The sequence below is a fragment of the Gouania willdenowi genome, chromosome 20 (assembly GCF_900634775.1).
Source record: "Gouania willdenowi chromosome 20, fGouWil2.1, whole genome shotgun sequence".
Classification (NCBI taxonomy): domain Eukaryota; kingdom Metazoa; phylum Chordata; class Actinopteri; order Blenniiformes; family Gobiesocidae; genus Gouania; species Gouania willdenowi.
Window position 1 is genome coordinate 14,820,508 of NC_041063.1, and position 26,747 is coordinate 14,847,254.

At 37.8% G+C, this 26,747-nt stretch overlaps 2 protein-coding genes across 3 annotated transcripts in view; both read left to right on the forward strand.

The window, feature by feature from the left end:
- Positions 1-3,180: 3,180 nt before the first annotated feature.
- On the forward strand, positions 3,181-5,657 carry LOC114454259 (RING-box protein 1-like). The gene is made up of 5 exons (XM_028434579.1): positions 3,181-3,366; positions 4,150-4,228; positions 5,139-5,209; positions 5,336-5,421; positions 5,510-5,657. Exons 1-5 carry the CDS (start codon positions 3,301-3,303, stop codon positions 5,520-5,522), a joined length of 315 nt encoding a protein of 104 aa, XP_028290380.1. The 5' UTR covers positions 3,181-3,300; the 3' UTR covers positions 5,523-5,657.
- Positions 5,658-6,332: 675 nt separating this feature from the next.
- Positions 6,333-26,747, forward strand: part of lmbr1 (limb development membrane protein 1) — a 37,304-nt gene continuing 16,889 nt past the window's right edge. The window contains exons 1-9 of one of the 2 annotated variants that reach the window (XM_028433973.1): positions 6,333-6,609; positions 12,180-12,252; positions 13,528-13,567; positions 14,221-14,360; positions 14,848-14,951; positions 21,856-21,982; positions 22,071-22,139; positions 22,235-22,299; positions 22,568-22,640. In XM_028433973.1, the coding sequence (XP_028289774.1) occupies positions 6,547-6,609; positions 12,180-12,252; positions 13,528-13,567; positions 14,221-14,360; positions 14,848-14,951; positions 21,856-21,982; positions 22,071-22,139; positions 22,235-22,299; positions 22,568-22,640 (754 nt within the window). In that variant the 5' untranslated portion in view covers positions 6,333-6,546. Of the gene's footprint in view, positions 6,610-12,179; positions 12,253-13,506; positions 13,568-14,220; positions 14,361-14,847; positions 14,952-21,855; positions 21,983-22,070; positions 22,140-22,234; positions 22,300-22,567; positions 22,641-26,747 lie in introns of both variants that reach the window. The other variant, XM_028433972.1, reaches the window with a different exon arrangement.

Here is a 26,747-nt window from a genome sequence, read left to right on the forward strand (position 1 = left end):
ATTTACGTTTAGAAAAATAAATGTACAAATAAAGTCTTAAAATGAGGGAAATAAAGTATGTTTTTCCTTCAGAAACTCACACCGGTCTGCACATGCCTTTCCATGAGGCGCGTGTTGTTGACGCGACGTGTGTTGCCAGGTACTCATGATGATTCCCCGTATTCCGCAAAAAAAGACAAAACAATCTTCTTCTTTAAGGTTTTATGGCGGCTGGCAATCAACGAATTTGTGCATTTCCGCCACCTACTGGATTATGAGAAAAACAGGACTAAGAGGACCAACTAACTTGAAAATAATAAAATTAAAATAACTAAAGTAAAAAAAAAAAAAAATACCCCCCCCCCATTATACTCCCAGAAATCCACCACAGACCTGGAGTGAATCCTCAGAAGTCCAACCGGGCTCTACATCTTCTCTCCACTGGCTTTGCTGTCATTCTTCAACATGCTTTTTAATTTCTCCCATGACAGCTTCTTCATATTCAAGAATTTCTCTGCCCCTTTCACGATTATTTTACTCTTTTCTGTTTTCTGTTTGACCTGATCTGTGTAACTGATGACAAATGTAATAAATAGAATTAACCAATCCAAAGGAATGTTCCACTGATTTCCTCCTTTCTCTGATTGCTCATCATTGTTAGTTTTTTCACTCTCCCCTCTCTTCTCCTGCACTTTTGCTTTGCTTCTGTTATGATTTTTCCCCATTATCTCTCTCTTTTCTTTTTCCTCCTGTATTTTTTTCACTGCATCAGCATAGATGATATCATTAAATCTTTTAAGAAAGTGTCTATTTGTCCAGTTGCCTTAGGGTTAGGTTATTTACAAACCAATTTTTATGGTTAGGGTAAGGTTTAGTCTTAGTCATGCAACTTAAACTGGCCAAATAGGGGCACTGCGTACGGATAGAATGTTGGTATATTGATACAGCAACCGGATGGATTAGCGGTGGGAACCTCTGGGTACCTCACGATACGATACGTATCGTGAGGTATCTCTGAAAGACAATAAATTGAAAAAGTGTCCTATGAACAGTGACACTACTTTAGTGTCAACATACCAATGCAAATGAATAAGTAACTCCAATAGTGCTTTCTGTAAACAAAAAATAGGGTCTTTCTTACCAGTGACACGATTATAGTGCAATATTCCAGTAAACAATATATTGGTTCCTGCACATTTTAGTGAAAAAGCAGAAAAGGTTTTGAAAAAAAAAAAAAAAAAAATCGATACTTATCGAGAGCATATCAATAATGGCTCTTGAAAACCCTTTCCTACCCTTTTTCCTTCCTCTTCACTTGTTTCACTCCTTTAATCTCTTTTTCCAGCTTCTCCAAATTCTCCTCAATTGCAATGCCACTTATTACTTACCCCTTGTGTTACTTTAATGGGAGTGGCTATCCGTACGGTTGGCGTATCAATATACTGACATTCTTTCCGTACGCAGGGCCCCTATTTGGGCAGTTTAGGTTGCGTGATAGGTCAGTCATTGGCCAGATTAGGTCGCGTGACAAACTAACCCTAACCCTAAAATTTGTTGCGATATTTGGTTATAACCTAACCTTAACCCTAACCTTAAACCTAACCATATACCTAACCCTAAGACGCTACGTACTTGTACTTCGGTAACCGTACCAATAGCACCAGGGGTTATTCGTACAGCAACCGTACAAGTAGACACTTTCTACTTTACAAACATCACAAACCTGTCACAAACCATTCTTCCACACTCTTCATTTGCATTGCCTTCCCTTTTTGTTCTTTTGTTTTGCAAATACCTTGCAAACTACCATCTCACAAACCTCGCCATCTCAATCTCAATTTCTATGTTTAGGAAAACAATGGATAGAGTCACTACAACTCCATACGGAGTTTAAGAGCTCAAGCCCAAGTGGAAAAAAACACACAGCACATGTGTAGGTCAGGGATGTCAACCTCCTTTTTGTTCAGGGGCCAAACACAGGTGAATTTGAAGTGGGATAATAGGCGCACTTCTATGTCTAAATGTCATTGATATGTAGAGTATGTCATGACAGACACTATCAATATCCAAGCAATAAGTGACAGATATCAGTTCATTCAGCCTATTCTTTTGAATTTCCTTCATTTTGTGACCAATTTTTTTTTTTTTTGTTTTGTAAATTTAGGGAACAGTTTTGTATTCATTTAGAAAAATTGCAGGATTTAGAAAAAAATGATCATTCTCTCAACAATTTGTATTTAATAATGATTCCAATCATGTGATATAAGCACAAGAAAACTGTGAGCCCTGCAAATGTTGTGGGGAGTCATTGATTTTGTGTATTTGGGGGGACTAGGATATGTACAAATGATGTACTTTGTAATTCAAGAGTGTTTTTCACTTTAATTTCTCAGGAGGACCAAATAATGACTTGTTTTTAAAGTTTAAATGAATGTTTAAAGGGGACATTTTCAAAGAAGCTCCTTTTGTGGTAAATGTCATAAAAGCTATATATAACACAGGCAGGTTAATTATTTGTTTTGTATTTACTTATTTATATGACTTATTATTTTTGTTTATTCTTATTTTTTTCTAATTTCAACTTTATTATTTTTCTTTAATAACAACATAATCATAATATATTCGTATTAAAAATACAGTATTAATTATACAAAGGTTTACTATAAATAATATTTTTCTTGTATTTATAATTTTTATTGCCTTGAAGGCATCATTATTTTATGTTTAATTTGAGTTAAAGAAGAAGATAATGCCTGAATATTAATTGTTCAATTTAAGAAGATGAAATAAAATGACAAATTGATTATTCAGTTGTAAGTACTTCAGTCTTGTTACTCAGCCCACTACCACTATGACATGGCGCTATAATATAAATGAACAAACAAGTGAATGTGATGTGTTTGTGTATTACTGCTATAACAGTATTAAAACCTTTATTTGGTGTACAATAAATACATTCAGATTGGTACCACCACCACTCAGTAATAATGATCGAGGTGAAAACGCACAGATTAATAATATACACTCCCAAAGTGATCAATTATATTGATATTCTCAAGTACTTTCAGTCTGACAACAGGATTTCAAAACCACCTAGTAGTCAGAAATCAATCAAATCTGGCAACCTGTGATTTGACCGAACACAACCATATGGTAATTCTCTTCCAGGTCAGGTCAGGCTCTGGCTATTGGTACATCCGGGTATTTCTAGGAATTCGAACACAAACGTCGACGAACTAGTTATGACGTCATAGTTTGTGTGCGAAGTTCTATGATCTGGAAAATGCTGATGCATCGTCACTCACTCTTCTGGCTGCAGCGATGGACGCCAACACGTCGAGTAACACCCAAAGCGACTCTTGCAAGAAGCGGTTTGAAGTGAAAAAGGTGCATTCATCACCCAAAAAAAACACCCTTATTATCCATTTTTTTGTGAGTTGATGGTGTTTAAACCATAGGCATATATGTAGACTTCCGGCCAATGCAATCAAACGTCCGCACTGGCGGCCATCTTGTCTCGGTTAGCTTGCTCACTCATAATATTGTGAAGTAGTGATGCATGTACTTTTTAAATTACAATAACTTGTTTACAAAGGTCGGAGGTGTCGTTATAACACTGCCTTCATTTATAATTGTGGATCAACAAAGAAAGCTTGAGAGGCTTGTCCAGACCAAAAGAGGAAAGAAACAAGGAACATGATGGTTGCAGCCATAAACCAAGTATCAAGGACCTGCAAACAACAAATCTCATCCAAAATAAATCTTTGGTTGAGAACGGTATAGCAAACTTTAGATGATGAAAAAATAGCATTAAAAATTAGAGATAACTTGAAAGAAAATAATAGTCTACTAAATAGAATAGACTACACAGTTACATAATTTCTTTTAAAGATGTGACAAAAAGGCACTTATTTTTTTTATGTATCCCCAATTTCCTTTATGTATGTTTTTTTTTTTCTTTTTTTAACATTGTTTTCTTTGTTTGTTCTGTTCTCATCTGTTTTAGTCTGTCTTGTTTTATAATTTTTTTCAAATGCGGTGTACTTTTGATGACAGCTGTCTGTGAAAATGGCATTTTGTTTGTTAATTAATGCAATAAAGTGTATATATTTTTTTTTAAAAAAGATTCAGATTAGGACACCCATTGATTTGTTTGTGATTTCCCTGCAGTGGAACGTTAATGCGTTGTGGTCCTGGGACATCGTGGTAGACAAGTGTGCAATCTGCAGGAACCACATCATGGACCTCTGTAAGTTCTGTTCAACTATGTCATTTATGCACATTTGCATTTCATTTATAAATACTGAAGTCCTTTGAACGCTGATAGCTTATTGGTTTGCACGTAGGGCTGGGCAATACATCATGATTCAAGATATATCACGTTTTATATTTTGGCGACATAGAAAATGACATTTTCGCATATATATATATAGATATATCTATATTTCTTTTAATAATATACAATCACACAGTACAAATCACATCATACAAGTATTTATTATTATTCATAAAGTACAGTTAGTGTTTTTTACAACTTTTCCATATTTTTGAGATATATATTTTATAGCCTATGTTGTATTAAAATACTTTCTTTTTTTTAACAATTTGAGCCCATTTTTGCTTATTTTTACATTTTTTCTGTAACGACATCAAACTTGCCATATTTTAACCTATTTTCATCACTTTTTCTTGCCATATTTTTGCTCCTTTTAATGTATTTTTGCTACTTTACTCCCATTTCTGCCACTTCCCCATCACATTTCAATGCCTTTTCTGCAGGTTTTTTTTCCATTTCTAAGGCATTTTGGGCACTTATAAACTCTTTCCACCACTTTTCCACCCAATGTCGCTTGTTTTAGAAGTCGCTGCTACTTCTCAGAACAACATGAAAAGCACAGTTACATGGAAAAGCCAATAGTGGCACATATTGTGCAGCTGTTTGTTAATAAATGTGCCTGTGTGGCATTTTTCATTAGCAAATTTAACCCAGAATCGTTTTTCTGGTAAGACTGTATTGAGTTAAAAATATCGAGATTTATATCGTATCTCGGGATTTTGAGAAAAAATACTGAGATATGCATTTTGGACCATATCGCCAAGCCCTATTTCAATTTGCACGTGTAACTGATATATTATGTCTCTGTCTCTCCCTACATCAGGCATAGAGTGCCAGGCCAACCAGGGCTCTCCCACCTCTGAAGAGTGCACCCTAGCCTGGGGCATCTGCAACGTATGTTTACCTCTAGTAGAATTTAGTCTATTTCCCAACAGATTTACTGAGTGCCACCCTTCTCTGTGTAAATGTTAACAGAAAATAATTCTAGTCTTTCTAATAAGTTGTGTCTTTCTCATTCAGCATGCCTTCCATTTCCACTGTATTTCTCGCTGGCTTAAAACCAGACAAGTGTGTCCCCTGGATAACAGAGATTGGGAGATTCAGAAGTGAGTATCACACATCCAAGGCCAGCTTTTTAAAATACTAGTGTTTTCTACTTGAACTAATCCATTGTGAATGTTTTTGTATTAACAGATACGGGCACTAAAGGGCTTCGTCTGTTCTCCAGCCGTTCTTCATTGTTCCTCAGAGTTTATGATGACAGTTGTTCTCCACTTGTGATTGTTTCAGTGTTCTAAATAAACACATTTGATCACAGTCTGTTTGATTCACATTTAGCCACACCTCTATGGCCAGGAAAGAAAGCTTCATTTTAGTGTTGCTAATGCAGGATCTGTTTTGTTTTATACAAAAGAAAATGCAGTGTACTTTTTATGACTGCAATCATCGGTGACCGACAGGGTAATTCCCTTCCAGGTCATAGACATAATATATGTAGACGCAGCGCCGCCATCTTGGAGCGGTGCTGGTGGAGGCAACGGTGCATGGACATTAAAGGGACAATATATTGTTAGCAGGTTGTTTTATAGCTGTATTAAATAATAATAATAATAATAATAATAATAATATAGCAATAATAATAAAATGAGAATACCAGTAATTATAATATAAAATAATAATAACAACAAATAATAATACAATATGAGATTTTATAATAATTATAAGAATAGTAATAACAATAATACAGCAGTACAATTACACAATAATAATAATACTTGTCAAATGCAATGTATAGCCTTAAGCAATGTTGTCAATAAAAACCTGAGCACATCTGAAATTTTTCTGGGTTTCTTTGTTCAATCTATGTACCATGTCAGACGTTTGCTACAAACAAACCCAGTGAAAATTGCTTGAGAATTGAGTCGATGCCATAGACATTACTATGGTTGACGCGGCGTCTACGTATATTATGTCTATGTTCCAGGTCAGCGTTTAAACCAGAGAACCCGTCGCAGGATGATGACGTCTTTTATTTGTGGGCGCGTCTAACTCAGTTCCTCTCCTTACCGCGGAGCGTCCCCGCTCGGATGTAAACTGCCGTCCGACCAGTCAGGGTTGGCTTTCCAGCAGGGGGAGGGAAGATGAGGCTGGAGTTTCACTGCCTGTGTGGACTTGTATGAGCTAGAATGTAGTCAGTCAATAGTATTTGACCTGAATTTGCATGATGAAGAATGGAAGAAGACGATGTGACCATCAGAGAGCAAAATTTTCACAGCCAAGTCCGAGAGTACATCGTAAGTAGCCAGAGCGGCTAGCCGACGCTAACAGGCTAACAAGGTCCTTTATCGACAACAGCAGCGAGCGCTAGCTTCCCCTGTCAGTTTAAATGTGATCAACGCAGCATGGTCCTTTTTAAAAATGCACACTCATTTGAGATATTTACAAAATAAATGTATGAATAGTAAATTAAGACATCGATGTGTTAAATAATTACGTATTCCCCGATTGTTAGCTGCAGTTACCTGACATTATAGTTGGATAGGACTTTGCTAAGTGTTGTTGTAAACATACTACAGGTTCACCTCGAAAGTTGAGCATAAAAATAAGACCTAAAAAATCAGTTATGTACTTTGTTTTGTTCAAATTAGTTTACATTGATACGTTATTGATGTAGTTGTAGACAAAGTTTGAATATTGATATTTTAAATACTTACTAATCATGCATAAAATATGTTATATTCATACATGCGAGAAATCAAGTTCTTACTATCTTATAACTCAATTTGCAAACTGTTAGTATTTAAATTTTTTGAGGGGCCACAGAAAGTCATTTACCCCCATCTCTCATCATCAATATTAACACCAACCATCATCTTCAAATCTTCCTTCATTATTTACATCCATCAACCTTCTGTTTAGCAGCTTTACTTCAGCTGACAACACCCTCCATCTAATATGTACACTATCTTGTTTTTGCACATGTTAAAACCATCTAAGTCTGGCTTTTTAGACCATATCTCCCATTTACTAGTCCCCAGCTGTTCCACTGATGTACTCATTGCTAATCCTGTTCATCATCTTGCTTCATCCTCAACTTTTTGATCACAGGCACTTCTAGTTCATCTCCTGTCTTCAAATAATAGATCCATGTCTTTATAAGCCTTACTAAGTATTATGCTTGAGCACTCCATGGATTTATTTATTGCAAAGTTTATTGCTTAAGTTATCCAGCTTTGCTGCGTTTTGACACATCTAAATGTTTTTTATTCACTCATTGAGATGCATGTATTCTCTCTCTTGCTTCTGCTTACATTCATTCTTTCACCCAAGCACATTCTCTACCTGCTTTCCAATTTAATTTCAGATAATGACATCAGGTAATATAACTAACATCAACCAAATGACTCTGATCAATAGTTTTGACAGCCTTTAAAGTATGGCATGATATTTTACACACAATAAACAAATTCTACCATTTCTAGGACAGTGGAGGTTTTCCTAACACCCTACACTGACGAGTCACATTTTTGGGCTATTTGGTTGTGGATATAATTTCAGAATGCACAATGTATGCTTTAAAACTGCTTCAGTTCATAAAATCACAAGTAATTCAGACTAAAAACTAAAAGAAACTTCTATAACAACTTTTTCCACAAAAACAGGTTGCGAAACAAACTACCACTCATGATAGTGATAAACAACAATGAACTGCAAATTTGCACGCGCACTTTAGAGTAGACCCCTTTGTCACCAGTCTCTTTTAATATTCATGTTTGTGTGTTTTAGGGGCATTGCTGACATTATTCCAATATTGTGATTTTATGCTACCTTGGCATTTATTTTGTCATTTATGAAGTATTTCCCCGACAATGTTATTACCGGTACATGCCATGCCGACCGCCATTGTTATTTCATAATATACAATCCATTTGCATGAGTCTTTTAAGGTAACATTTTCTGCCTTTAGATCTGGGCACTATCCTTCAAAAAAAGTAAAAAGAAATTAAAAAAAATGAAATAGCATGACCTCCACACTGCTGTGCTTCTGCAGAAGAGCTCCACACACGGACAGAAAGAGAACCTATTTGTATTATGTAATTGTTATATTTTTTTGACAAAAGACAAACTCGCCTAATTCAACTCCGTGAGTCACCATTGAAAGGAAATTGTTTCTTGGCTGGTATGTTATCCGGCTGTCACTGCACCTTTGATGCAGTTAGCTAGTCTTGTGTAACATGTGAGTCAATGAATCAAACCAAGAACTATACCCTGCTATTAACTCTTACAATTGTCAATGTTTTGTCATGGATCACACCTTTAAGGTAGATATTATCTTAGTCTGCAGTCCGCCTAGAGATGGCTGTGTTCATTATTTTACTCCTGTTTTGAAAGTTGAGACACTTGACAGTCTCTCAGACTGTCAAGTGTCTCAACTTTAGTGAGCACAGTTTGTCCTAGGAGGATCTCTTGCCTTGGTTCTCAGTGTCCATTCCCACATCCTTGCCTAAGATCTCTCACTGTAATGTGTTTATCAGATGTCCTTAATGGTCATAATGTATTAGGATGGATGGATTTCCACAGTTCTTCATGGCCACATATTTGCGAATTTCTTGTCAAGGTTACTATTGGGAGAGTGTTTTCACGCTCTTATCAAACTCGAAGCCTGTAAAGCCATTTCCTCCACAGGGAGTTGAGTTCTACTGTCAATAATTGCTTAAAATACTTCTTCACCTTTGTTTACTAAGGAGACAGTCAGGTGAGTATTATTAACCAGGTTTAGATCACATCATGTGCTTCTAGTTTACTTGGTGAGTCTGTAAATACTTTTCTCACGCACGTAGGAAGAAGGCCGTGATGTGAGACATTCAGATGCTTAAAAGCGTCAGTGTCGTTGACCAAAAGTCAACCTGTGCTGCCACTTTTTGATTTATAATTCATATTTGTCATGAATGTACGAGTAACCAATACTAACAGGAGAAATATGAATGCCAAACAAACTTCTGTTTTTTCCACGAGATGAAAGTAAGGTATTTCTGCCAATTAGGTTATTCTTCATGTCTCAGTGTTGAAAGCTTTCTCTCTGAAACTCTGCTTATGCTCTACCTTCAATGGTGATGCACTAGCAGAATTCTTGTCACTTAAACTAAAGAGAATAGTCTAATCATCTGGAGCCTCCCATTCTTAGCTTAGTTTAAACTTGTGGAATTCTCTTGTAAATGTGTTTTGAGATATCTGGCCATATTTAAAGATAAGTTTTAATCTTTCTCACCTAATATTTGAACTTTCTGGTGTAATTCAGGATCTGTTTTGGAGATAATAGTGTCAACAATGTCACTGGATGTATGTGTATGTTTGAAACTTAGGATGCCCCGATACAACTTTTTCACTTCCGATGTGATACCAATAATACAGCCTTGCATATCGGCCGATAACGATATTGATCCGATACGATATCAGCACGAAACATACATACTTTTAGTACTTATTTTGTAGTGTGTAGAAATGGCTTGATCAAGTGATGGAGCGGAACATTATATCGGAGCACTTATATCTGTGAGTTTAGATTCAGTCCGTTAAAATCTGATATTTGTTTTCTGGCTGATATCGTTCCGATATCCGATATCAATATCGGATCGAGACACCTCTATTTGAAACTGGGTGTTATCTCTACTAGACGGTGTATTTTTGGATGTTTGCACTCCTTTATCGGTAATCGACAGGAGTTGTTTTTGGTTTGCCTCTGGATTTATCCAAAAAAACAAAAAAAAACACTCAGAAATAAACCCACAGTAATTGATATTTAACTGAAGATGTTTAGTTTCAGGACTTTTTGGTCAGTCTGGCTGAGTCATCTCACAGTCTCAGCTGTGACACGATGACTGTGTGCAAACTGCTGAATTGGGAGCTTCTATCATTAGTTACGTCTTGCTTACTGTCACAGTAGACGAGGGGAATGTGGAATCGGATCTTTCTGTAGGACTCTCAGACTTGTTTGTTTGAGTGGCTAACCTAACACATGTCGAATCTAATTTCTACGTGGCTTCACACGTGAAGATTGGCCTAAATAACCATCACATACTGGTGGACAATGACGGTGCATTGCACATTTTTTATATTTTCTGTGCACAAATTCTTAATGTCAAATCAAAAAGATAATAGAAACCTTCCTCAATGTTGTCGCTGCTTATCCATTATAATAACATCCACTTCCAAACTTATAAATGATGTTGGTCGGTACCCAAAAAAATCAGCAGTGGCCACCTGTACCAACAATATCCAGGAAAGCTGTGAAATGCCTTAGAAATTTTCATATGATATGGAACGACTTAAAATGTACCAAGGAAATGTCCCAACAACATTGTATCAATAAATAACTGTGAATATCTGGCAACGAAGATATTTGGTGCTTGGTGGAGGTTTGTGTTTTCTGAGGGCTCGGTAAGAACTCATAACGACACATCAAAGCAATCAGCAGACGCCTCTGAAGAAGACTGGCAGTTGACAGTCAAAACATGTCCAGACATTAAAGTAAATTTCATGAAAATGTTGCCTGAATAAATTAAACCATAACATATTTTTCAAAAAGAAGACCAAATGAACTTGCTGGAATTATGTTTTTAACTTTCTACTGAAAAAAAGTCAGATCAGCTCGGAGTGATGTGTATTTGAAACATTCAACACTAAATTATTTTATGTTTAAGTATTAAAGAATCAATTTGATTGCTATTCAACAATATATACCTGAATGTATGAATAATATTAAATGGATTTTAACAATAAATATAACTAATAGGGATAGACTGATTTTTAAAAAAAGGAACATTTATTGAAATTAACAAAGGTGAGGTAGAACGACACCAAGTAAAAATATTTAACAAATATTAAAAACAGATGATGTGGAACAAGAACAAGTAAAAAATATTTCTGCTCTGTAAATAATGCGGATCGGCAAACGCAGCAGCCCACGTCGGCCGATGCCGATACACGCAGAAAATGCAAAAAACGGCCGACGATATTGGCTGGCTGATGTATATGATATACCACCTGACAAAGTAAGCATACAGACCTGCTGACCCTTCACTTTGTGTTAGGGATGTAACGATTCACTCATCTCCCGATACAATTCGATTCACGATACTGGGTTCACGATACGATTCTCTCACAATTTATTTCATAAAATGGGACTGTAGACATATGATGACTGAAAAATATTCCTTTATTTTTTTTTGGCTCAAAACTATAAAAAATCTTATTTTTCATTGTCAAAATAATCCCTTGATAAACTATTCAAAACAATGCAATTTAACTAAAAATAAATCCTGAATGAAATAAATAAAGGAATAATACAAATGAAGAAGCCTATTCATTTAAATTCTGGTTCTATAGTAAACAATGCAAAACTGCATAATAGTTCTTTTTCTTTTTAAAAGTTAAACTGAAAATGTATTTTGTGCCTTAACAATTGGACTTAAAAAAAAAAAAAAACAGTCATTGCGCTGTATTTAGGGTCAGATATTTGTTTGGAACAGCAGAGGGCGCTGGTAACCCAGTGGTCGGTTGGCAGTGAAGAAGAGATGCTAATAGAAAAACGTGACTTTTACAGATATTCACGTAATATTACAGATATTCTTTCGGTGCTAAAGGGGTAAGGAATCATTTATGAATATGTTTAAGAGTAGAAGGCAGCCAGAAAGAAAGTAGTAGCAGATTCCGCCTGCCGCCTCTGCTTCTGATAGCGCCCTCTGCTGTTAAAAAAAGTAATGCGATTAAATTTTCACAGTATCGATGTGAACAGTGATACCTATGAATCGATTTTTAACTGCCTTACGATTAATCGTTACATCCCTACTTTGTGTCATTTCAGATTTGTTTTCTTCTGTTTGCTGTCCTCTACCTTGTGTCCTACTTCATCGTAACCAGATACAAGAGGAAAAGTGGTAAGTCTTGAATGAAGTAAGATTTACTTTTTTTTTTTTTTTTTTAGCCGAGAACAATTTTTTTTAGTGTATGAGTAATCATGGGGATTTATAAAAGCATTTGTATCCCTTAAACAGCATACATTTGTATACTTCCATAGCTAACGCGGTGCAGATTTGGTTTTCACTCTGATTATACAGAGTTTAGCTACGGATACTAGAGACCTTCATTGTTTGGATGTAAGAAAGTCAGGGCCAAGAAGGATTTATAGTTGTTGGAAGGACAGGCCACACCCATGCTTGTAGAGCAGTCTGCCACAGTTGGCTTTGCATCAGTGGGGAGTGTATCCACCCAAAGTTACCTTTAGGGCTGTGGCAACAAGAATACAACTGATCATGTTAAAACTTTTCGACTGATACTGCCTGACTTGAGGTGTCCTCAACAAACAATGGTGACTCAAACAATGTTGGAAATTCACTTGTGCTGCTTCACAGCTGGGCAGCTTTGGCACAGCAGGGTAAAACTGATTGGATTTAAGGACGAATCAGCCACAGAGGTTCAGTCAGACATTTTAAATGGTATCCAATTTTCCCAGGACAAATATAGCCTGTGCAGGTCACTTAGGCTTTCCCATGTCTCATTCTGCACCAGAAATCCTCTGGAAGATTAGGACAGTTAAAACCTTCAGCGTTACCTCCTCAGCGTGCAGTTTGGGTGCTAAAGCTTTTGTTAAATACAATGTTGTAGTGCTGTTGTAATGCACATACTTGAATGTGCACTGATTATTATTATTTTTTTTTACACACAATTGTATGCATTGTCCTCAGAATTTACAATAGTGGCCAATGGTGGTTTGCAGCAGGAAATGCAAATGTCCTTTTCTGTGTCTGTGATTTTGCATGGGTAAGTCCAGTGGTTTTTAAAACATTTTCTGCTGCACCCCCATTTAAAGGGTGAACACTTTCAACAAAATGGATAAAAACCTGTAACCTTTATTGAAAAAGGTAAACATTGTGACTTTTCTTCATCAAAAATATAATGACATGTGCAATCAAATATTTTAGAACAGAAAAACGAAACAAACTTTTGCCCCCACCCCCTAACTCAGTCATGGCGAGTGCGTGCCCCACATTTTGAGAACCACTGGGTTTATTCAATATTTTCTCTATTTTGTATTGATCAATCTGAATTCTGCTCATAAAAGTGAGTAAAGCTTTCTGTGAGATAAATATTGTTTCCCCCTTAATCATTAGTTTACTCACCCTGTGTCTCAGGTGATTTTGTCTCCTTTTTAGATGACCAAGAGGATGAAGATGCTGTTGTCAACAGAATATCGTGAGTAGTTCAAGGTTTAAAAATAGTTTGAGGAAACTTTTATGGAAAAAGGTATGATTCTGATTGAGCAATCTCTCACTGAAACCAAGTTGTGACAGGTGACATGTTTTTTTTTTTTAAAGACTATGTGATAAAATTTTAAAATATTACATTTTTGAAGTCAAACTGTTACTTTAAGTGAAATCTACATTGATTTGCCACCATAAGCTTTAGAAAACTCAACTTTGAAATATTTTTTCAAGCAAATAATAAAATATGAATTCATTTAGCACTTATTGCATTATTAGTTCTTGGTTGATCTGTTACCGTTCTTATTTGAGCTAAACATTATTAATTAGCAGAAATAGTGGTAATAAATACACCAGCCACTAGAGATAAATCAGTCTGCATATGCAGGGAGGTTTAGAACCTGACTGACTGTATTAGGATATATAGATTTGTATTGAACCTGTTTGTTTTCAATGAGCTGATAACCTACTTGCTGTTGTCTATTGATTTCTGTCTGACACACGCCATCAATTCGTTAAACAGATAATTAATATTTGATCACTAACACTTCTGTCGGTCCAGTGTTGTTTACATGTGCTTACTTTGTGTGTCCTGTCTATATTTTAACTGGTGTGTCTGCGTATATGTTTTGATTACATTTCCAGATTATACTTGTGCACCTTCACCCTGGCAGTGTCGGGTGGTGCAGTCTTCCTTCTGCCTTTTTCCATCATTAGTAATGAGATCCTCCTCTCCTTCCCTAAAAACTATTACATCCAGTGGCTCAATGGCTCCCTCATCCACGGTCAGTAGTTTACGCTAATCAACATCAATCATTCTTTATTTGCTTCATTTTTGGTCAAGACATTTCCTTTTCCCTTGGAGCTTTGTGTACAAATGTGCAGAATTCTGTGAGATGATACAGAAACTTTTGTAGGAACTTCTTTTTCACTAGATGGAAATATCACTTTCAATGAAATGAGTCACTCGCAGAAGTGAAGTGACAGAAGTAAATCAATGCATGCAATCACATAAAGTCTCCTATGTACTTTACTTCTGAGGATGGTGGTATAAATGCTAAGTTACTTATTAAATATCTGTAGTTTACTATCCACCAGGTGGCAGTAGAGTCTAGTATATTCGTATAAGGCCAGAGTTGGAAGCTCAATCCTCTTCATATGAGGTGTTACATTTTTGGGAATCAGATTACAGTTGAACACACTGTGCTTTTCAAAAGAAAATAAATATGTTATAAATATATATTTGATATCGTATGTGTTTGGTTTCTGCAGGTCTGTGGAACCTGGTGTCACTGTTCTCCAACCTTTGCCTCTTTGTATTGATGCCTTTCGCCTACTTCTTTTTGGAGTCTGAAGGCTTTGCAGGTTCAAAAAAGGTAATTAATGCCAGTTTACTTTTAATTCTACTGCCTTTTTTTCCTAAATGTTTTGTCACATTTAATTGCAAATTAGCAAGATTTAATAAGACATGATTATAGAAACATGTGGCAATGAAACCACAAAAACAGCTTTAAATCACTATATGGTAGATTTAATCCACCATATTGTACTTCTTAAATCATTTGCACTCTACCATGCGATAATGTTTTATTGCGTTTCAAAAGGAACTTTTAAAAGAGTAATCGTCTTTCGGTGTTTCACATTTTTTGGGGTTTTTACAACCTGAGCAGCAGCAGGTGCCTCGTCCTTGCCCTCTGCCTGACTCACGCCACTGACCATAACTGCCACCACAGAATGCTCATTAACCATGAAAGTCTGAATCTGTTCTACGCCCTGTGCCACATCCTGTCAAACTCTTTCAATAAGGCCATGGGCCACAAACGCTTCAACACTGCCGCATCGGCCCCACTGATTTAAAAGCTGATTCCTTGTCACCCCTTCACCAGCCCCTTTAAAATAAAACTTCAAACGGACAAGCTAATAATCAAGTTGTAAGGCTCAGCGAACTTCCTTGTTTAATTGATTACCCCCCCCCCTCCCAGAAAAGAAAAAAAAAGTAAAAAGAGGCTGAGGGCTTGTATTTCAAAAGTCCATAAAGTCGCAGCAAGATGACAGCACAATAGAGCCCTGCAAAATAGAGGGGCAAAGATTTACTTTTAATACACCTCTATCCTGTGTCACAGTTTGAGACCTCTCTGGTTTATGTCTGTCCTGGCAAAAACACATAAAAATTAGTCTGTACTGTAGTGTATAACCACTGCTTTTCTTCCTCGCCACACTAATTTGCTTTGGTTGGAGTTCCTCTGCAGAGGGCAGGCCCTGATGTGTAGGAAGTGGTATGAGGGCCTCTTACTTGCACATTTCTTCTTTTTGTTCTTTTTCATTTCACCAAGACTGTTTTTTGCTCTGTAGCTTTTATTCATATGCGCAGAGGAAGCTCTGTTCAGTGTTGCCCTGCACCTCCTGGTATATATTGTGTGCTAAGATAGGGGTTGGGGGGGGGTAACACTCCTTTTTCACTTAAAAACCCAGCTTCCTGCAGAGCAAATCATATGGGCGACAGCAATGAGAATATAAAACACAGATCCTGCTTTTTATAATGTGATGTTATCCCTTAATCCAATAACAGCATTAGACTACAATGTCATAATATTTTATGTGCTATTTAAAGCTCCGGGGCTACAGTTGTACTGCGAGGTCTCTTCAGCTGCGGAAATGAAGCCAATGATGAATTTCACTTGTAACGTAGTGAGTCAGCTTCTTCATGTGGCTGTGTTTACTTTTGACGATGTACTAAAAGATTCCAACAGAATAAAGATTGAAATGTGGATGTGTGTTTATTTTTTTTTTAAATGTCTTTTTTTCTGCTTCTTCTTTATAGCCTCTGTCATTGGAGTGATTAATAGTTTAGCAAATTGTCCAAATTGTGGATGAATCGAAGAGACTTAAGGTCTTGATGTCAGATGTTATGATGTAGCTTTATTTGCTGCTGTAAAATGTCTCCTGGTTTAGTGCTGAGCTCTCAAATCTGTGCAAAAGATGCTCCATCACTGAGATGGCAGAGGGTCATTATGTCGTTGCTTTTGACTTGTGATCATATGCAACACCATCTGTGTTGGGACATTGTTGCAGCTTGAAATAGTTCTATAAACACTGCTTTGTTCGATGGTATGTGTGACGCCATGCACAGGAGGGATGGTTAACTTTTTGAAGTTTTAGGACAAATGATATCACTGACCTCATTGTAGTTTTCTCCTTATCACCAGTAGATGGCATTGTATTGATAAGAGCCAACACATTGATCTAAAGCTAACAAGCTATTTAGGGTTAAGATTGTAAAACATCTGGATAAACCTTTGTTTGGTTTGCATTATGTATTTATGTTCCCATAGTAACATATGATGTATAAGATCTCCTAGCTATATTTACTCAATTAGATAAAAAAAAGATGGCACTGACACATTTCTATTCTATTTATAGAGAGGCATGAGCCTTTAAAGCTTTTCTGTTCAAAAAGTATTTCATTGACACAACCTAGATTGTTAAGAGTAACTGATATTTACATTAAAAGGCATGTTATTTACTTGATTTGACAATTTGTTGGGGTAAAAACGACGTAGAAATAGTGGAAAGTTTGCAGTGAATAGTCGTTTGCTCTTTCCCATCAGCATTGAAGTGTGTTTGATCCTGAAACGAGTTAGAACGAGTCTGACCCCCTGACTGACCCAGCAAAGGGCCAACAGGTTTCATCTGGTAGTTAAAGAAACTCCTCATCAATCTCATCCTAAGCCCTATCCTGCCGATGATGAGAAGTGTGTTTATTGTAGAGGAGGAGGGGGACGCTGGGGCGACGTCTCGCCAAGCAAACTTGCGGTGTTACTAAGATACTCGTCTTTGTTGGGCGCTCCACAATAGGGGCCTTGATATTTATTTCAAATCTCCTGCACATGCAGACATTTTTCCCAGGCCTTCTTTCGTGCAGGGCCAGCCGTAGAATACAAAGTGATGTTTACATACCTTCCTTTAAGGTCACAATGTCTTCCCCAAAGCTGCTTGTTGCAATGTCCGTTACCATGGCGACATATTAGCTCTAGCAAGGAATTTGTGAGATTTTCTCCCACTCACATGACTCAGTTTTTCTAGTGAAAAGCCATGAAACATAATTGATTTTGTAAAAGATTTATTTGCCTTTTTGACAATTTTTGGACAAAAATTTAACAATGTGGATTTCTTTCTTTTTTTGGTAACATAACATATCTAGTTAAAACATTTTTTTATTGAGTTTTAAAGTCCAGGAAGGATTAAATCAGAGTTTCACAAACATTGTCTGTTTTACCCCAAAAGTTTCATCTTGCCACTCCATCCACCAGCTAACGGCAACTTTTTTGACCCAAACAATTACTTGCACCAATTTATTTCTTATTTTTAGACAAAAAAGCAACAAATAAAATAAAAGGTCTAGAAATAAGGAATGTGCCCCACATTTTGGAAACTCTACCCAATTAAAGTTTGAACAGTTAAGGATTTTGATAAACCTGTAACACAGATGCTGTTAAATGTTGCATATACTTTGTTTATTTTTATTACTTTACTTTTATTAAGCTGGTTCATCAGAATGAGGTGTAAATTGATACAAAAAAATGCTAATTTTCCATGCACCTATGTAGTTGGACTTAGGAGTGTTTGGAGGTTTGCTGTGAAGCTTGAGTGGGGAGTGTCCCTCTCTTCTGCTTTCTGTCTTTGACACGGTCATTGCGGCGTGGCCGACTGCTTGAAGGATACGCTAATAAGCTCCCCGAGCATCTGGCATGTCTTTAGGAAAGACGGCAGTCTTTTTTGCTTGGGAGTGAAATGGACTCTGCCCCCCCTTCCCCACTAATTACACTCTTGGCCCCTTGTTGCACACGTTCCTGACAAGTGAGCAGAGGGATGGCCCGTGGAATGATCTCTGTCACCACCTGCTGACCTGCCAAGGATTGATAGCAACAACTAGGAAGCTGCGGCAGCGGCAAACTGTCGTCATTTGTCCTATTCTTTTCTCTTTTACCTCAGTGCAGTTCTGTTTCCTCACAAGTATCACCTCTCATACTGGTTTGTCATTGTACTCGGCTCCCAGAGGTGAACACTTACATCAAAGACTGAGACAGATCTACACCAAGAGCTCAGCAGAAAGCTGGTGTCCTACTTCCCCATGCCTCAGCTTTGTATATGTGAGTGATTATGTCAGCCGTTACCTTGTTAGTTATGGCTGTACATGCTATTATGACTTGTCTGTCTGACCACGACACAAGTTTCTTTGAAAACTCTGTCTTGTATGAACAAAGCTGCAGTTAACCAGCCCCTCACCGGATGTCAGTGTGAGGTTCAGGAGATGCTGAATATTTTAGAGCTGCTATATTTAGAAGTAGTTACACATTTAGAAAGGCAAGAATAGAAACTTTCAGCGGGCTCTCTGAACACCAAGGCCCTTTCTGTTTTTTTTTTAAAATCTTCTTCAGCAACTGACATTGATCATTGAGGAAGGCATTTCTTCTATTTTTATTCCTTAGCATTTGAGATATAGAACAAAGGATTCACATTAATCCTGCAAGCAACTGTTAGCAACTCCATGCATGTAAAGGATCAATGAAGCTAATCTAGTCTTCCAGTTTACTGCTTTTCCCCCTCATGTTTGGTCATGGATTGTTCCACCAGTGAGACAACAGTGTGGGGTGATAGTGAGAGAGGTGACAAGCATTGCCTTTGCCCTAAATGATCTGAATGAGTAATGATTTCAGTCTTATAAATGATTAAGGGACCTATCTAAAGGGAATACACCTTCCTCATGGCACGGGCATCCTGTTAAGGTAGACTAGTGCGCTTGAGCGGATACAGCGGCCAGCGGGTTCGGCTCGCCATAGTGCATCCTTAAGAGAGCGCGTGTGGGACGTGACTGTAGTCCCTGAAAGCATCCCTCTCCTCTCTCACCTCTTCTACCTCTGGGGAACCAGATGCACACAGACGTCGACTGCGCTCCACCAACAGTCCCAAGCTGTTGTTCTCTCGCCCCTTTTTGTTTATCCAACGCCTTCTTTACAGCAGCCTTGCGTGCAACGTTTCAACGTATTGCATCCAAATCTACATCTTTCTCTTGTATCCATGTTCTTTCATGCTGACGAAAGCTTTTCCTTCTGACAGTACCTGTCAGACGGTTGCAGTGTCCAGCTTAGCCACACTGGGGCACTCCAGACCCTGCCCACACTCCGTTTTATGCTAGAAAATTCTACCCCCTCACTCGCTTAAGCTTCTTTTCTATAGAATAAAGCTGTGAGGGGTAGAAAGACACGATTTTGAAGCTTTTGGCGAAGATTCACAGAGATTTTTTATAATTGATGAGCTATAACAGTGTTTCTCAAATGGGGGTACGCAATGGCACAGACAGTGAAAAATTAACAAATAAAAGCATGAAACAAATGTTGCTTTGAAATTTGTATTTTTGATTAATATGATCTTGATTAGAACATGAACTAAAAATACAAGTGCTAGTCTTAGTCCCAAACCTGGGCAGAGATGAACGGAAATTATAAAAACAAAACAAAACAAAAAACAAATATTTCCAGGAGGCAATAAATCCTGTTTCATTCATTTTATTTCAAAATTGCATTTCTTTTAAAATGTGTTATTTCTCATTTGTTCCATTTTTTTTTTTTTTTTGTAGTAGTATTCTGAGAAAGATTTTGTATCTGGACAAAGGGGGTACTTGGATTTAGAAAATAGAGAGCAGGGGTACTTGAGCCAAACAAGTTTCACTGAGAACCCCTGAGCTATAATAAGGAAATAACCCTTAATCCTTAAGTTATTGTTAGAATAAAGGACTAAAAGCCTTGTCACAATATGTGGTAAATCCTTACTGAATATATCAGTGACCTAAACGATAGATCTACATTAATAAAGTGTTTGGAATGACAATATTTAGGGACAGGTGGCCTAAAATGTTACTCAGGAACAAGCACATTTCCTAAATGTAATCATCAGAATTCAAATCATTGCCACTCCATAAAGTGCACTGTTGATTAACAAGGGGAACTTTCAAAGAGAGACCTCCTTCATGTACCTGTTGGCAAATACTGAACAGCAGCCGCACAGCCATTATGTTAGCTGGTAACAAATTGCTCATATGTACCCAATTTAGGTAGAAACTCCCAAAAGCAGAGAGCCCTAGTTACTCCATGCCTGGTAGCCTCACCAACATGTGCATGAGGGCGCCTATCGATCTTACAGTACTCGACAACTCTGCTCTCCTGCAGGGAGGAAGTTTTTGCAAACTGTGTGAACAGGTAGAGGAGGACTTTATTAACCACTCAGCGGTTTGTGACCCGGAAAACCCAAATTACCCCAAAACCCTCTCGTCTGCGCAGCCTGGGACATGACCGGGGTGCTAAAGCAGCTCCTAATCAACCCCAGATGGGAGGTCTGCTCTTGATCGCAGACAGTAGCTGACCCAGCTCCTTCTAGCAGTCCCCCTCCTCTTTTTTAATTTCACCTCTTGCCACCCCCAGCCCCTGTTAGAGCACTTTATAGACCACAATATGTGTATATAAAAGAGCTATTTTACACAGGAATCCATGGGAGCGTTTATGTCATGTTTTTGTGCTGTGAGTGGAAATAGTGCTGTGAAGTCTGAGTGAGGTGGAATTAGAGAGGAGGTTTGTTTCTCGTACATCTGTTAAAACCTTTGAAATCTGGGATAAGACTTTGGTTTATTCTGTTGCAAAGTTTACCATTCGAAATATTTTCTGTGTGTAACACTACTCAGTCATTGAATGCAGCATGTTGCATGTCAAGGAGATCCAGCATTGTTATTATTTTTATTTAACGGGTACAAATGTCACCTTAAATATACTTAATTACAAGTCCTAAATGCAGAAAATGTATTCAGTCAACATAGGAATACTTATTGAGTACTTTTCGTGATAAACTAAATTCTTTTTCATTTATTGTAATAATTAGACATTTAGTCATATTTAAAAAGCAAACTAAACAAAACATTAATGGGGCAACAAATAAAATCAATGGGAAGCTTAAAATCTCCAAAAACTTGGGAAGAATCAGGTTGTTTTTAATGTTATTATCATTATAGAATCCACAGAAGAGTTAAAACCTTTGCCAGTTTTTAAGTATAATGGCACCAATGCTAAAAGAATTTAGTTTATTCTTCACCTTAAAACAGCTTTTAGCTTTACTTTACCAGGAAGGATAGATGAGTTTAGTAGTGCATCATTCTTCATTCTGTTTTGACAGCAGTAAGAAAAAATAATCAATGAATGGCCCTTAATACACCTGCATGTTTTTCTCCTTCAGGGCATTAGGTCGCGTGTTTTGGAGACCTTTGTGATGCTCTTCCTGCTTGCTTTGCTCATTCTGGGTATTGTGTGGGTGGCGTCAGCGCTCATCGACAATGATGCTGCCAGTATGGAGTCGCTCTATGGTACATTTTAAGGATATTATATATTACAGTATATTTAGTCTTGTTTTAAATTTCCCAGTTTCCTAACGGATTGTTCTTTTTCTTTTAGATCTCTGGGAATTCTATCTGCCATACCTCTATTCCTGTATATCCCTGATGGGTGGACTGCTTTTATTAAGTAAGTTAACTGTTTAAATCCCTTTCCCTTTAAAGCACATGTAGCTTTTATTGGGTTGAGGATTTTCTATTGAAATAACACTGTTTCCTCTGCAGTGTGCACACCTGTGGGATTGTCCAGAATGTTTACGGTCATGGGCCAGTTACTCGTGAAACCCACTGTAAGTAATCATTCAGAATTTAATTGGTTCAGTCAAAGGGAAAGGTTTATTGAATGGTTTTTACGTCAGACCTTTAAAGGCATGAACTTTAACAGATCCGAGTCCCTTTACTCTTCAGTTTTAAAGGATCTCTGTCCGTCGTTTAAATGCATGAGGAGGACCACAAATACATCACCAACTCATCCTCCCAACTGCCATTGCTCCAGTCCCACTTCAGGCCTAATTATAACCCATTTCATCTCCTCTTGCACTGCTCCCTCCCCTTCAGATCCTCGAGGACCTGGATGAGCAGATTTACTGCGTCCATTTGCAGGAGGAAGCCCTTCAGAGGAGATTAAACGGTATGTCTGTAGGAGACGTGTTGGCACATTATAGTGGCGAGGAGGGGCCGACTGCCCCACTGGGTGTGATGGAGAGGGCCACAGTAAAATCCATTACTTTTGAGGATTCAACTGGGCACATATACATTCACTATTCACTTACACATGACACACACACATTACACTACTACCGTACTACTCTTTCTGCTTTCTGCTAAAGAGCTAATGAGACACTGGTTTAAGGACCATATTTCACATTTAGGAAGTTTTTCTCAGGGATCCATTTAAGACAGTGATGTAACCGTCACTGTGGGTGAAATGATTGCTTCATTTAATGTCAGGCCAAGAATGGTGGCCTGGTTAATAGGCTGGAAATTAAATATATCTTCAGTACTTTGGCTAACTGCTGTGGACATTAAAGAACAGCAACTTCTCAGTGGAGATCAGGCAGCCTGTGGTTGTCTTTGGAAGGAGGCTTAAAGGGAAAGTTTAAAGCGTTTGAGGACGATAATGTTATTATTTTGGCCTGCATTTTCATTTGACACCCATGCATCGGTTTCCAAATTTCTTACCTGACGTGGAAAGATCTAAAAAGAAAAAAGCAGGAAGTATTTTGGGCGAAGTTCCAAAGCCTACTTTAATATTAACTCAAGCATGCAACCAAAGGTACAGATGGGAGTCAATGAAGAGGATGAGCATCCTTTCAAACCAGGGTGGTAGGAAAGATTTTTCCCTGATAATGCTTGTTTTTCAAAGGGAGGCTGGCCTCCTCCACACACTGCCACCAATGCGTAGGTTTTTTTTGTTTTGTTTTCTTCTTAGGGCTCATTCCACACGGCCTCACTTTGAACTCACTCATAGAATAATTGTAATCTTTTCCCTTATCATCTGCTCGTGTGTTTGATCTTTACAAGTCACAGTGGGGACAAAAAATAACCACGGTCAACATGTCGATGTGTGTACAGAGGCCAGGCCGCTGCTCTTTTTCCTGTTCAGAGGGTGGGAATGAAATGATGTTGCTGGGTGGAGCGCAAACCTTTGCTTATCACGCATTGTTTTGTTGCACATACCGTATGCACATGCAAATTCTAGCCATTCCTGGTCACCAGAAGGTGAAACTGAAGCCTTAAGTGAGGTTCTTTTGATGTGGTGAGGGCATTAGGTGGAGAGCAGTTCAGGTTTAGTTCACCGGACACACTTCACAAGCGATTAATAGTGTCTTCTTGCTTCATCAATGTCAGCTCTGGACCCAGCTTCCTTTACTGGGCAGTTAGCATGTGTTGTTGTGGACTCTATGCCTCATTTGTTGGTGTATATATTGTTTGTGTATCAGTCTGAGCCTTTTGTTTTCCTCACTTATATTGTAATTGCCCATTCATAATGATGCACTGGAATGTTGCTTTTGCACATAAATGTATTGTTTAATGAATTTATTAATGGTGTGTGTCGGTACAGCTAAAGTGCTAGGACACGCTCTTTTGTAGAATGCAGGATGGTCTCCGTTATGCCCTTATAAATAATAGGAAGTTCTAAGTCAGTAGTTTGACTATGAGTACCTATATGCATTAGATGAGTTAGCAGTTTTAGCTAGTTGCTCTTCTGCTAATGAGGATTATGTGATTTTCAGTTTTAACTTAGAAAGATCAACATGATTAAAGAGATGTGATTTCATGGCCTTCATCATTTATTCAGTATTTTTTTTTAACATTTGTACCATTAAATTACACAATTTGAATGCTGGGAAACAGGCTATATAATGCACACACCTGTACAGGCTGACAGACCCCCTACCATCACTTCCCCAAGACACACTCATCTGCTGATAACAGCTCTTGTCCAGATGCTATGCGGCACAATGACCTTGCCAGTCTGGCTGTTGCCTCAGCATGGTGCTTAGCATATTTGTGGATGACGTAATTTTCAACTGTGCAGACAGTTGGAGAGGATATGTTAAATTACTCCAGGCTTCCTGGCTGCCAGACGCCTCACTCAGCATCTCCACTGCGCTGTAACTCAGTCTCTTGCTTGATGCTGCCAGAGAAGCAGAGGAGGAATATATACAAGTAGAATTTGGGCTGAGGTCATTGAGAACACTGGAGTTGATATTCCTGTGCAACATTTGAAGTATTGATTGTACTGCGCTTTGTTGGCTGTAAGAGTGTAAGAAGAAATCGTTTAACCGATATATTGCGATATTTCCCTGTGTGATTATTGCATCGGTGAAAAACTGCCCAAAAACATTTTTGAAATGATGTTTTTTAATGAAAAAATAAATAAATAAATTAATAGCACTAACATATGTATAGCACGTAAACATCCGGTTGCTAGTTGTCAGTGAACCACATCAGACATTATTAAACTACTTCACTCCTCAATGCATTTTATCTTGGAAGTTGGTTGCACTTTATTTTCATAAAACATACTGGGCACTTTTATAGATGTATGTGGTTACTATTTTTTCTTATTCTTTTTAAAGAATTTAAGAACTTAACAGAATCATAATCTGTTGTAGAAGCAAAAGGTATACTTTTGAAAAAATATTATTTGACAGTTTGATAAACTTACCACTTGTTTTTTATTTTGGTTCTTGAATTACAGTGAGTGACCATTTACTTGTTCTCGCAAGTTAAAAAAAAAAATTGGATTTTATGCCATTTTGTACTTGTAAAGGTGAAATTAGTTATTTTTCATATCGTGATATATCGCAACGTATCGTGACATGCAATTTGTGAAAACTATTGTCATAATCCCTAGTGGGCTGTTGATTATGCTTTTTTAGATGTGAGCAAAATATTTATGAATAATTGTGTATGAGGTATGAGCCTATGTTTGGATGTGCTACCTGCACAGGTGATTGATATGTTCCTGGTTGCCAGGTTTGACTCCCCTAAAGCAAAGTGTAAAGCTTAGTCTGAACTATCCGTGACATTTCCTGTTGTGTTGTGACTGCGTTTGCTCGGAGGGTTCAGAGTTCCCCCGGCTCAGATCGTAGGACAGCTCCCACCGAGGGCACACACACATGTACTGTTAACCCTCTTTTACCTACTTAGACCCTACCAGACAGGGCGTGTTCTAATAACAGAGGGAATGAAAAAAAAAGGTCTGATCAAAGTGATTGGTCCTTCACTCCTGTAATGAAGATGAAAGATGGTATTTTTATTGCACAGTAGTAATGGTGTAACATTGGACTAATTGGTCTTGATCTGCCAATCACCCCAGGGGGATGCAAAAGGATACCCTTCCTCTGTGACTTTGAGGAGCCCCTGTCAGTACTCAGAGCTGGAAGGAAAACTGAGTAAAATAGATAAATTAGCCTTAAATGAGCTGGCTCTGTGGTTTTCCTGGAGAATCCCTGGCTGTCTTCTCCAGCCCACTCAACCAGTCGTGGCATGTGCAATACAGCTCCTGACAGACAGGATTATTTTTGCTTGTTCGAGATCACGCTGTTATGTTCTGCGCACAGTTGCTTGTTTTGATGAGATTGCTGAAGAATGAGCTGCAGTTGGCTGAATAGAGTGAGAGGTTAACACTCATCACATTAAGTGTGTAAGAAATGGCTGCAAAAAGCTTTTATTGTTACAACCTAATAAAAGTTTAAATGGCCCAGCAGATGGTATGTCACTGTATTGTGAGAACTGATGCACTGGCGTTAAAATAAGTCCTCAGTTTATAATTACTATCATTGATGATAGGGTTCAACTTTGCAGTGTACTTCAGAGCTGTGGGACACAAGTATTTTTTATCAGATAAAGATGAAGTGTAGACCTCATAGATCAATAAATCGAAGATCATTTGCTTTAAAAATGGATGTAAAAGGTTAAAAATTGCAGCTTGAAAGTTTTTCATCTCCACCGTGAACACTCCGTTTGTTGACTCATTGTATTCTGGTATGTGAAGTCTTGTAAGCGGATGCACAGAAGTGTTTTTTTACTTAATTCTTATCTTGATTTCTGGTGTTTTACTGCCAGACAAAGAGGACAGTGATTAGCTCAACACCATTTTTGTTCCCGGTATTCCTCGTAATATTGAAATAAAAGTAAAAAAACACTTCTATGCATCAGTCTCCGCGACCCCACAATGCAATGCGTGAAACTTTTCCGATAATGTCAATAAACGGTGGCGCTCAAA

Excerpts from the sequence above, each read along its gene's own strand:
- LOC114454259 (XM_028434579.1), top strand. The coding sequence starts at position 3,301 with ATGGACGCCAACACGTCGAGTAACACCCAAAGCGACTCTTGCAAGAAG. Across the intron at positions 3,367-4,149 it reads AGCGGTTTGAAGTGAAAAAG|TGGAACGTTAATGCGTTGTG; the intron begins GTGCATTCATCA and ends ATTTCCCTGCAG. Across the intron at positions 5,210-5,335 it reads TAGCCTGGGGCATCTGCAAC|CATGCCTTCCATTTCCACTG; the intron begins GTATGTTTACCT and ends TTTCTCATTCAG.